The sequence below is a fragment of the Ornithorhynchus anatinus genome, chromosome 19, assembly GCF_004115215.2.
Source record: "Ornithorhynchus anatinus isolate Pmale09 chromosome 19, mOrnAna1.pri.v4, whole genome shotgun sequence".
Lineage (NCBI taxonomy): Eukaryota > Metazoa > Chordata > Mammalia > Monotremata > Ornithorhynchidae > Ornithorhynchus > Ornithorhynchus anatinus.
The window spans coordinates 21,762,932-21,775,720 of NC_041746.1; the positions used below are offsets into that span (position 1 = coordinate 21,762,932).

The window sequence follows — 12,789 nt, forward strand, 5'->3', positions numbered from 1 at the left end:
ACATTTCTTCCGCAACATGTCCCCTAATGGATAGCGTATTCTACCGCTAACCAACTAGGCTATTTGTAAGTTTCTAAACCTGCGCCAAGTTACAATAATAAGTAAAATGGCATTTGTGCATGGCAATATGGGAATCTTTTATGGGAGTAATTGCATTTAAAATGCAAGTCTCCCACTGTGGTGGGTAATTTTTTAAAAATAGAATGGAGAATTAGGAATAGCATGATTTTTTGTCTGACAAAAATAATATACCGGGATCAATGATATTTTTTATTGAATGTGTGCTCTGTGAGTTCTTTTTCACAGTTAGTGCATATAATTGGCATTGTTTAATCCCTGCCATTTTCCTTTATGTACCTTCAGTGAAAAATAAAATAAAATACCGAGCCAATGCGTGCATTAAAGTGCAAAAGACTGTTCGAATGTGGCTCTGCAAAAGAAAACACCGACCACGGTAAGAAGGGATATACAAATTAATCCATCAATCGATCGTATTTATTGACTGTTTAATGTTCGCAGAGCACTGTACTGAGCATTTGGGAGAGGACAATATGACAGAGTTAGTAGACATGCTCAAAAAAAGTGATTGCATGATATCATTGACATTAGCTTACTTTCCTGACTGCTTCTCTGGGGACTCGATTGTATTCTCACAGTATTTTAAAGTTATTTTCCTCCTTAGCAAACCAGACCATCGTCTTAGACTGGTTATTTTCATATTTATTTTCATACTTTTCATAATATTTTAGCAAATTCCACCCTTTGAGAGTTATCCTACTCAGGGTTAATAGTGGAATTTATAGTCTTTCCAGTCTAATGCGATGGTGCTCTCTTTCCTTCATTCAGTTGACTGTAGAAATGAGAAAGTGTTTCAGTCCCCTCATAAATTCCTATGAATCCCATTCCTTCTGAGCTCCTCAATGTCATTTTGTCTTTTAAATCTTTGGCGGTATGAAGAGATCACTCCTGATCTCCAAAACTCTTTCCCTCAAGCCTTAAATTGGCCCCAATCCGTGTCATGTTGAAAGGGGAAAGCTTAGACTATCCCAGCTGGATATTCCACACCCCTAATTCCTTTAAAGATGGCAAGGTAGGTTGGTTTGGGAGGTCTGAAGGAGATTTTAAAAATTTAAGTGAAAATAAAACAATAACATTTTAGAAGTTTCTGTTTCAGTGAGGATTTGAGATTCACCAAGAGGAAATCAAATAGCGGCCATGCGTTGTGTTTTGCAGAATCGATGGGTTGGTTAAAGTGCGTACTCTGAAACACCACCTCGACAAACTTAATGAAGTTGTAAGCGCTCTGAAGGATGGAAAACCCGAGATGAGCCAACAGGTCAAGGATCTGGAGATCTCTATTGATGCTTTGATGGCCAAGATTAAGGTAATGTAGTTAAGAATGAAAATGACTAAAATTTCAGCATTCACTGTCATGTTATTTTATATCACGTGGCCTTTATATATCGGTTTCTTTTCCAGGTTACAGTAATGACTAGGGAACAGATACAGAGTGAGTACGATGCACTAGTTAAAAGCTCGGAACAGCTCCTTAGTTCTCTGCAGAAAAAAAAACAGCAGGAAGAAGAAGCAGAAAGACTTCGGCGGATCCAGGAGGAAATGGAAAAAGAGAGAAAAAGGCGAGAAGAAGATGAGCAGCGCCGAAGAAAGGAAGAGGAGGAGAGAAGGCAGTAAGTGATGATGAACAGTGATTATCAGTGTTTCCCAATTGATGTTGTGGTTACTAGTTTGGGTTTTAGATGAGTTGGGCCTGCTCATTTTTTATAAATGTATACACAAGAGAAGCTAATGTCCTTATTAAAATTTTATAAAACTAAGCTTAACTTACGAATTTTGAAAAGTGGAAAAGGAGGTGGATTTTTTTGTATGTGTGAGACTACAGTAAAATATTTAATGTATTCATTCCTTCACATCAAGAGAAAATATACCCAGTTCATATTTGTAGCTCATTTGTAACCTGAACAGATTTTTAGGTATTTTTAGAAAAAATAGAGCCAGGTGTCTTGGGGTTGGGATCACAAAAACTAAACTGGCCAGCCTCTCTGGCAGTGACACACTTGGATGTCCTCCTCTGGGTGAGAGTTTGTTCAGTTCAAATTCAGTTTAGATTTTATAATATTCTAGGTTCTCCTCTCCCCACTGCTGTTATGGTCAGTGAGCAGGAAAGGAAAAGGCCATAATTTCAGGATAGTGTCCCAGTCCCCAGCTTGTCAAACAAAATAATATGATCAATCTATATTTGAATGATGTAGGTAGCTAAGAAAAACAAAGTCCCTAGTTTCATCTTCTAATTCATAACTGGGGATTCTTATTCTTATTTTTTAAAATTATGGTATTTGTTAAGCACTTACTATATGCTAAACACTCTTCTAAGTGCAGGGTAGATTCAGGGTAATCAGGTTGTCCCACGTGGGGCTCACACTTTTAATTCCCATTTTCCAGATGAGGTAACTGAGGCTCAGAGAAGTTACGTGACTTTCCCGAGGTCACACAGCAGGCACGTGCCGGAGGTGGGTTCAGAACCTACGTCCTCTTACTCCCAAGCCTGTGCTCTGGGGTCTGGGGAAGATTGGGGTGGAGGATTTATGTGCAGGAGAGGGGGCTGGAGCAGATTTTTAGGGGGGTTCAAGGGAAGGACTTGGGGCAGATCTTGAAAGCACCATAGCTTAGTGGGAGAGAGCACAGGTTATTCACAGTGGTAACACCTTCAGCTACAAATGAATCGGTTACTTAGGTAATCTGGTGCCCCACCCAGATTTCCAGGGATCCTCCTCATAATCAGCGGCATTTATTGAGCGTTTACTCTGTGAAGAGCAATGTACTGGTTTTTTTTTTTTTTACGGTATTTGTTAAGCGCTTACTATGTTCCAGGCACTGTTCTAATCACTGGGATAGATTCACGATAATTAGGTTACACAGTCCATGTCCCACATGGGGCTCACAGTCTTCACCCCATTTTACAGATGAGGTAACTGAGACCCGGAGAAGCAAAGTGACTTACCCAAGGTCACACAGCCGACAGGTCTGGGACTAGAACCTAGGTCCTTCTGACTCCCAGACCCGTGCTCTATCCACTAGGTAATTCTACTACTCTCTTTTGGGAGAGTACGATACAGCGGAATCCACAGACCTGTTCCCTGCCCACTATAATAATAATAATAATAACAATGTTGGTATTTGTTAAGCGCTTACTATGTGCCGAGCACTGTTCTGAGCGCTGGGGTAGATACAGGGTAATCAGGTTGTCCCACTTGAGGCTCACAGTCTTCATCCCCATTTTACAGAGGAGGTAACTGAGGCACGGAGAAGTGAAGTGACTTGCCCACAGTCACACAGCTGACGTGGCAGAGCCGGCCACCTCTGACTCCCAAGCCCAGGCTCTTTTCCACTGAGCCACTATGAGTTAAAAGTCTAGAGGGAGAGACAGACATGAACATAAATCATTTATAATATGTAATTTATAGCAGTGTACATGAGTGCTGTGGGTTTGTGAGGGTTGGGCGAATCTCAAAGGTCAAAGATCCGAGCGATGCAGAAGGGAGAGTGAGCTGGGAAAAAGAGAGCTTAATCCGGATAGGCCTCTCGGGCGAGATGCGACCTTAAACACCTCAAAAGAGCAGTCAGAAGCCATGACCCTTCCAAGTTTCGAAACACATCCCAGTGGTGGTTACCCGCTAGTATTTTTTAGCTCTAGAATACCTAATCGAAATAAGTCATTTCATCGCCCTGCCTGGAGGCAGAGACTCCAGCAAGATGATCTCCCGGGGCCCTTCTAACTTTTATACTGCCGGCTTTGGTAGCCAACATCTATTATTAATAAATAGTGAATTCATGTAGCTGAGGGACTATCGGAGTCTAACTCTGTGTGAGCTTTGTTTTTAAACAGTTTGATGACTTGCAGTTACTGCATTTTCCTGAAAGCGTCGTATCTTTCTTGTCGTCAGGAAGTCTGAGATAGAGGCCAAGAGAAAACAGGAGGAAGAGGAGAGAAAGAAAAGGGAAGATGACGAAAAACGAATGCAGGTATGTATTTGCTTGATTCATTCAGTCGTATTCATTGAGCGCTTAGTGAGTGCAAAGCACTGTACTGAGCGTTTGGGAGAGTACAATATAGCAATCGTACACTATAACAACAGACACATTCTCTCCTCACAGTGAACTCTAAAAGTGACCATAAAAGAGAAATTGTGCATTTCAGTGTTTGTGAAGGCCAGGATCCTTCACCCTCTGAACACACGTTAACACGAAGTCAGTTTAAACAAACTAGATTAGAGCTGTTATTTAAAGACTCTCTTGAAAAGTTTACCTCAGGAATCGTTTAGCCTCCCCCTGTGGACGTAAAAAACCCGTGTCTCCTCTGAAAACGTTTCCAGGCCATAACGCCGTGGATTATTGTGGACAATTCTGTCAAAGTGTACAGTGAGCAGCGGGACTTCCATGAGATCCCCCCAGTTTGCTTTTTGGATAAATCATCTTAGACCTAAATCCTTTCCTAACTACAGCCATTACCCCTTAATCCTTACCCTAGTACTAGATCGGATTCTTTTCTTGTGTTGCTGCGATGGTTCAAGCTGTCAGTGGGTTTATTTTTGTTTTTGTAAATTGAACAATCGGTGCTTGCGCGAGTTCAGTTCCGTGAAGTCACGTTCCACGTCCACGAGAAGCTTGGGTTCTGACAGGGGAGATGGGCAGAAAATAATTACATATAAGAAGAAGTGTTCAAGTAATAGAGTCTGTAAATCGATCTGTGCAAAACTGCTAATTTGGTTGAGAATGACCCAGGGGAGAATAAGTAGGGCGGCTGCTGAGACCTAGGGGGAAGAAAAGAATGATTGGGAAAAGGCTCCAGGAAGAGCTGCGGTTTCCAAAGGGCTTTAAAGATGGAGAGAGCGGTGGTCTAGCTGATTTGGAGGGAAAGGAAATAAGAGGCAGGAGGAAAAGTATGATGTAGGGCCCAGAGATTGTAGACATAATAGCTCTGGGCGGTGAGACGGTGACTTTGTGGAGATCTCCAATCAGGCAGTTATATTTATTGAGCACTTATTAATAATAATGATGGTATTTGTGAAGTGCTTACAATGTGCGAAGCCCTGTTCTAAGTGCTGAGGTGGATTCAGGGTAATCGGGTTGTCTCATGTGGGGCTCACAGTCTTTATCCCCATTTTCCAGATGAGGTCCCTGAGGCACAGAGAAGTTAAGTGACTTGCCCAGAGTCACACAGCTGACAAGCGGCAGAGCCGGGATTAGAACCCACGACCTCTGACTCCTGAGCCCGGGCTCTTTTCACTAAGCCACGCTGCTTCTCTGATTATTCTGTGCAGAGCACTGTACTAAGCACTTGGGAGAGTACATTGTGATAATACAACAGACACATTCCCTGTCCACAAAGACCCCTGACCCATATCCTACCTCTGGCCTGGAACATCCTCCCTCTTCAAATCTTACAGACAATTAGTCTCCCCCGCATCAAAGCCTTATCAAAGGCACATCTTTCCCTCCTTTCCTTTCCTCCCACTCCCTTCTGCATCACCCTGACTTGTTCCCTTTATTCATCCTCCCTCCCAGCCCCACGGCACTTATGTCCACATCTGTCATTTATTTATTTAGAGTAATGTCTGTCTCCCCCTCTAGACGATAAACTCTTTGTGGTCAGGGAATGTGTCTGTTTGTTGCTATATTGCGCTCTCCCAAGCACTTAGTAGAGTGCTCTGCACTCTACTGTGATTGGATGAAAGAATTGCATAGACCGTGAGCCCCTTATGCGACAGAGGTTGTGTCTGACCTGTTCATCTCATATCTACCCCAGTGCTTTGTATACAGTGCTTGCCACATATTAGTGTTTAGCAAATAGCAAAATTCTCATCATTATTATTCTAGAAGACTATGAACTGAGGAGTAAAACATTCAATCAACTAACCCCTTCCTACCTCACCTCCCTCCTCTCCTACTGCAACTCAGCCCACACACTGCGCTCCTCTAATACTAACCTTCTCACTGTACTTCGATCTTGTCTGTCTTGGCGTTGACCTCTCTCCCGCTTCCGGCCTCTGGAACTCCCGCCCCCTGCACATCCAACAGATGCATCTTCAAAGCTTTATTAAAATCACATCTCCTCTGAGAGGCTTTCCCCGACTAAGCCCTCATTTCCTTTTTTCCTCACTCCTTTTGGCCTCACCTTAGCACTTGGATTTGTGCCCCTCTCTCAGCCCCACAGAACTTACGTACGTACCTGTAATTTATTTATTTTTATTAATGTCTGCCTCCCCCTCTAGACTATAAGCTCTTGTAGACAGGGAACGTGTCTAACACCTATTATATTGTTCTCTCCCAAATGCTTGGAGCATTACACACAGTAAGTGCTCAATGAATTATTGCTCATGATTGTTTGATCGCCTCAAAGTGGAAAACAAAAAGGAATCTGGTGTTTTCATTTTCTTTTTGTTATTTTTAACAGAATATTCAAAAGAAATGGGACTGTAGATAGAAGCTCTGAATGGTATTATTATTATTATTCTTAGCATTTTATGGTATCTGTTAAGGACTTGACATATCCCAGCCACTGTACTAAGCGCTGGGTTAGATCCAAGTTAATCAGGTTGGACACAGTCCATGTCCCTCATGGGGCTCACAAGTCTTATCCCCATTTAATAGATGAGATACCTGACGCAAGAGAGAGATGAAGTAAATTGCCCACGGTCACACGACAGATAAGTGGCGGAGCCAGGATTAGAACCCAGGTCCTTCTGACCCTCTCCACGAGGCCACGCTGCTTCTCGTGTTATCCAAGAAATGTTCCGTGTGAAGGAAGCGTAACAAAAAACATATTTTAAAGAAAGCTGTCTCTGGACCCTGCAGGCCGAAGTGGAGGAACAACTGGCTAAACAGCGAGAAGAGGAGAACCAGCAGCAGGCTGTTAGAGAACAGGAGCGGCGGGATTGTGAGCTGGCCATGAGAATCGCCCAGAGCGAGGCCGAGCTCATCAGAGAAGAAGCTCAGCTGGATGCAGGGCTACGCAGGTACAACTCGTGCCTAGGTTTTATTGCAAATTCTCTCCTCCTTTTTCTCCTTTTGCCCTCCCTCTCCCCCATGCTTGCCCCGTCGTCTTCTCTGCTTCTCTCTCTGTCATTCTTTGCTTCACTCAATCTCAATCTCTTTCCAACTCTTCTATCCCTTTCCTTTTCTCTTTTAGGCCTTGTATCTCTCACCTTCCCTCACCCTTTCTGTTCCTCCTCCTCACTCTCTGGTAGTTGCAAGAGATAGCCAGAGGACAACTCTTTAAATATTTGGATAGTATTTACAGACTGTAAACCCACTGTGGGCAGGGAATGTGTCTGTTGTACCGTATTCTCCCAAGCACTTAGTACAGTGATCTGCACAAGGTAAGCTCTTTCAATAAATATGATTGAATTGAATTAAAAGCCACTTCACATGCTATAAAGCTGGTAAAAATAATATCTTCTTTTATAATTTGCAGATGGAATTGGCTGTACATTGTAGAGATTTCTAAATGTTTAAAAAATGCCTTTCAATGGACGTCTTTTTATAGCTTTTAAAATACTTATTCTTCTCCCCAAGGGTTCTTTCTCCTCAGACCCAATCTAGTCTGAATCTCCTTTTCTAAGTGGTCTTGGTGAGTTAAAAACTAGATTGGAAGAGAGGAAGTGAAAGCAGCAGGTATCTTCGTTCCATTCCGGTTAGAGTGCAAGCTCCTTTTGCAACTCAGTGCTGAGTACAGTGGTCTGCACACAGTGAGAGCTCAGTCGATACGACTGATTGATTGATGTATTGAAATGAGACGATAGCTGGAGAGCGCCATGAGATTAGGGGGAACACTTGCACATGTTTGAAAGGAATCAGTACGGCGTGTGTGGCCTAGTGGAAAGAGCCTGAGGGTTGGAGTCGGAAGACCTGACTCTAATCAGCTCCACCATTTGCCTGCTGTGTGAACTCAGACAAGTCAGTTACCTCAGTAATGGTATTTTAGTGCTTTAAAACCGACAGTTTCCATTCGATGCGGAGGTGGATGGGCAACCACTGGAGGTTCTTGAGGACGGGGGGAAATATGGACTGAGCGTTTTTGCAGAAAAATGATCCGGGCAGTAGAGTGAAATATGGACTGGAGTGAGAAGGGACAGGAGGCTGGGAGGTCAGCAAAGAGGCTGATACAAGGCGGGATAGGATAAGTACCTGGATTAATGTGGCAGCCGTTTGAAGGTAGAGGGAGGAGTGGATTTTAGTGATGTGACGGTGGGACCGACAGGATTTAGTGATGGATTGAATATGTGGATTGAATGAGAGAGGGGAATCAAGGATAATGCCGAGGGTACCGGCTCGTAAGACAGGAAGGATGGTGGAGCTGTTAACATTGATGGGAAAGTGAGGGGGAGGACAGGGTTTGGGAAGGAAGATAAGGAGTTAGGTTTTGGACATGTTGAGTTTGAAGTGACAGGAGGACATCCCAAGTAGAGATGTCTTGAAGGCAGGAGGGAATGGAGGACTGCAGAGAGGGAGAGAGATCAGAGTTGGAGATGGGGATTTGGGAATCATCTGCCCGAAGGTGGTTGTTGAAGCCTCGGGAGTGTATGAGTTCTCCTAAGGTGCGGGTGTAGATGCAGAACAGAAGGGGACCCAGAGCTGAAGCCTGAGGGACCCCCACAGTTAGGAGTTGGGCAGCAGAGGAGGACCCTGAGAAAGGAAACTGGGAATGAGCGTCCGGAGAGCTAGGAGGAGAACCAGGAGAGGACACTGTCACTGAAGCCGAGATTGGATAACGTCTCCAGTAGTAGTTGTTTCAATTTTTTGTATGGTATTTATGAAGCGCTTACTACGTGCCAGCCTCTAAACTAAGCACTGGGGTAGATACAAGCAAATCAGATTGGACACATTACCTGTCCCACATGGGGCTCACAGTCTTAATCCCCATTTTAAAGATGAGGCAACTGAAGCCCAGAGAAGTAAAGTGATCTGCCCTAGGTCATTAACTGATAGGTAGCCCAGTCGGGATTAGAAGCCAGGTCCTTCTGACACCCGGGCCTGTGCGCTCTCCCCTAGGCCATGCTGCTTAAATATAGTAATAATATAGGAGTTGTAGCAAGTGGGAGGCTGTTGACTTGTGGAGGTGCTGGGCGATTCCTGTGACCATTGGTGACGTTTTTCTGTGGGAGAGCATCTTGTAGGGGTGTCTGTGGTGAGCCATGGCATGTTTGTACTGCGAATTGAATTTTTATTTTAGGAAAATGTTAACATATTCAGAAAGAAAGAAGGATACAATCATTTGTACTGTCCATTAAATGATATTTGAGAATTGTCATTGGTGAGTCAGTTGATCCCTCGGATGTATCTCTGTGGTTAAGCCTGTTTCTTATTCAGGAGGTTTTCTTCATCTAGAGGATTGAATGGTGACTGGATGAGATTTTCTTGCGGAATTCTTATTGCCTATAGAAGAATTCATTCTCTTTTTTAAGAGGAATTTTATAAAAAGTTCATTCCCTTTGGTTGCATTTTTACCTAAATGCATCAATGTGAAAAAATTACCTGAAATAAACGTACATGTTATATATATATATATATATATATATATATATATATATATATATATATATATATATGTTACATAATATATAAAGCATATTTCATGTTGCACGTGAAATAACTTCAGATGATTTTGAGTTTTACTGTGAAATGTTTTATCATTTTTGTTTGATGATTATTTTATTCAGCCTGGATTTTATATATATATAAGAACCTCTGACAGACTCTGAATATTTCTAAAACAGCTAATTTTACTATTTAATGGATTACCTTTTAGAACCTGGCAAATCTCCAAGTTACAATTTATTCTTATGAAATATTATGAAATAGTAATTTATAATAGATTAAATTGAGTATACTTTCCTTACTGCCATTTGGATATTGGTTAGCTCAGGCCCCCTTACCGAAGGTAAATTTATATTTAGAGAAGTTTTAAGATCTTAAGTGTGTAGTCATTTTAGCCGCTAAATTGCAATGGGAATCTTGCTTCTCCTAAAGAATGTTTTGTATTTTGACATGTGGATTTTTTAGGAAGCTTATGTGTTTGTGACTGTGGGTTAAACTAACAGTTTTAGTGATATCTTTATTTTAACAGATCGGATTCTGAGCCAGTAACTACTACGTAAGAATAATTTTCTAGGATTCTCAACTAAATATGATTATATAAATTGCATGGGAAAAATCTTTGATTCAGAATGATAAAATCAGAGGATCTGTAATGTCAAAATAATTTTCAGATTGCTCTTGGCGAGTATATGTACTTTCTGTTATATGTAATTTTTTTTCATTTTCATTAATTTTTTTCTATTCCTTCATGATTTACAAAGGTCAAAACCAAGAAGCAACTTTTGCAGTGCTTTGCATCTAGTAAAGATCACTGAATCAAAACAAATTAAGGAAAGGGAATACAGACTTGAAGTGTGTGTCTGATCGTTTCACCTTTCAGGTTCTCAGAAACCTAAGTCCCAACTGTACTAACAAGAATATCTTGTTTATATTCTCTCCACAGACTTGGTGGTTCGAGGCCTAAAATTACAGTGTATGGTTTTGTTTTGCTATTTTTCTAGTTTGTTCTCTTCTCTTGGTAGTCACAGTATTGTTTCCCCTCATTATTTTGAAGTGAATCATTTTTCAGGATAATTTGATAGTAGCCATTTAACTGAGAGAATCAATATGAAATATGAGGTCTGTCATCTAAGTCGGTAGAAGTGGCTGTATCAAAAATTTGCTATTAAATCTCATAATTTTAGTTTACATTAACTCCCAATATCCATTCTTCTCCAGAAAGCCCCACATAGATATAGGCAAAACATCCAAATGAGGTATTTCTTTTGTAAAACGGGATAACTTTATAGTTGTTGAGCTAGTGTCTCATGGCTCATACCTCAAGACAAATCAAGTTTAGCAACCAAAATTTCTGTCTGCCTGGAGACGCTGTTTTGTTGAACCTGACCAAAATCAGGAGGAAAAGGTACTAAAAGGAAGTCCTACTTGTGTTTGGTTTACAACCCAGACACATCTGCACATGAGTGCTGGATAAGTGCTTTTTAGTGGTGAAACACTGAAGCAGTGGATAGAGCATGGGCCCAGCAGTCAGAGGACCCGGGTTCTAAACCCTCCGCTCATCCGCTGTGTGACCTTGGACAAGTCACCTCACTTCTCTGTGCCTCAGTTACTTCATTTGTAAAATGGGGATTGAGACAGTGAGCCTCGTGTGGGTCAGGGACTGTGTCCAACCTGAGTAGCTTGTATTTACCCCAGTACAAATACCTTAAAAATTCATAACTACCCTACAATATTTTGGGGGACACAAACATACCCCAACCCTCATATGTCTCGGGATGGAGTGCACACAAAGGAAGACTCATCTGTGGCGACACAAGGAGACAGACCCTCAAAGACAGAGGAACACGGGATATGCCTTAAAAGATATACCCTAATCATTTTAATGATGATGGTCCTGATGTCAACATAAAGCTCTCGACAAGGTTCTGAGTTGAGGAAAGAGTTCTAGCTTTCACTTTGAAAATTATAGCCTAGCCTCCAAAGGAAACAAGGTATACTTAGTTTATTTCCATTAAAATCGATTTCCACAGGAACCAAGTATAATCATGCTGTGGGATGTCTTGGTTATCAACTGGGATAATATATATCTCTATATCCATATACAGGCCAAAGAGGAGCTAATATTAGTCTGTCTCCCACCTCACACTCAGATGCAGTTGAACCCATTCTCTGGGACTCTCATTGAATAAAGGCACCTGTATCTCTGAATTATGTTATTGTCATTATCATCATTATTAATAATAATATATTAATTTATGTTAATGTATTTGTTAAGCACTATGTTTCGTATTGGGGAAGGTGCAAATCTAACTCCCAGGCCCATTCCCTTTCCACTGAGCCACACCATTCTGCATTTAGGAGAGTATAATCCTTCGATGATAGTGGTGATGATAATTGTATCTGTTAAGCGCTTGCTTTGTGCCGAGCACTATGCTAAGCGATGGGGTAGGTAGAAATAGCCAAGTCCCACATGAGGCTCACGGTCTCAGTAGGAGGGAGCAGAGGTATTAAATCCCCATTTTGCAGATGAGGCACAGAGGAGCTCCTTGACTTGCCCAAGGTCACACAGCAGGAAAGTGGTGGAACAGGGATTAGAACCCAGGTCATCTGAATTCCAGGGCCATGCGCTTCCATGTTAGGTGTCAGATACTGAACTTATTTTGAGAAAGATATTGGGAATCTGGGAAAGTTGTAATTGGGGAATCAGTACAACTAATGACAATATTGATCATCACACTTTCGAGGACTATAGACTGTAGTTTGTGAGGGCAGGGAATGTGTTCTATTGTACTCCTAAGTGCTTAGTACAGTGCTCTGCACATAGATTGACTATTCCTAAATATGTGATTTCCTTACTAAACTAAAGAAAGCGCCAGGTTAGCCAAAGTTGTTCATGTTGTACTCCTTTCCTGTTTATGATTTACAGTGTGTTACCCATTTGTTTTGTAGGGATCAGTTGGCCCAAGAAATGTCAGAAATTTTGGCTAGGTTGGTGCACTTAAATTCATGGATCTAATGGAATTGTTCACTGGAATGGAATCACTACTGATCACCTGGTTCAGATCCGGCCTTTTGAATTAGCTACTCCCGGGTGTAAATTGGTGTTCTCGAATTGGGTTACAATTGATTAAATTTCTGGTTAATAATATAAATAGTCTAAGCCCCCAATGGCTT

At 41.7% G+C, this 12,789-nt stretch overlaps 1 protein-coding gene across 7 annotated transcripts in view; it reads left to right on the forward strand.

Moving 5' to 3' along the window:
- Positions 1-12,789, forward strand: part of MYO6 (myosin VI) — a 157,517-nt gene that overhangs the window by 128,304 nt on the left and 16,424 nt on the right. For 4 of the 7 annotated variants that reach the window (XM_039914738.1, XM_007670712.4, XM_029047068.2 and 1 more), the window contains 8 exons: positions 364-454; positions 1,234-1,384; positions 1,480-1,688; positions 3,963-4,041; positions 6,874-7,034; positions 10,145-10,171; positions 10,559-10,588; positions 12,565-12,603. In XM_039914738.1, coding sequence (XP_039770672.1) covers positions 364-454; positions 1,234-1,384; positions 1,480-1,688; positions 3,963-4,041; positions 6,874-7,034; positions 10,145-10,171; positions 10,559-10,588; positions 12,565-12,603 — 787 coding nt within the window. The remainder of the gene's footprint in view (positions 1-363; positions 455-1,233; positions 1,385-1,479; positions 1,689-3,962; positions 4,042-6,873; positions 7,035-10,144; positions 10,172-10,558; positions 10,589-12,564; positions 12,604-12,789) is intronic. The other 3 variants (XM_001506974.5, XM_007670713.4, XM_001506939.5) reach the window with 2 other exon arrangements.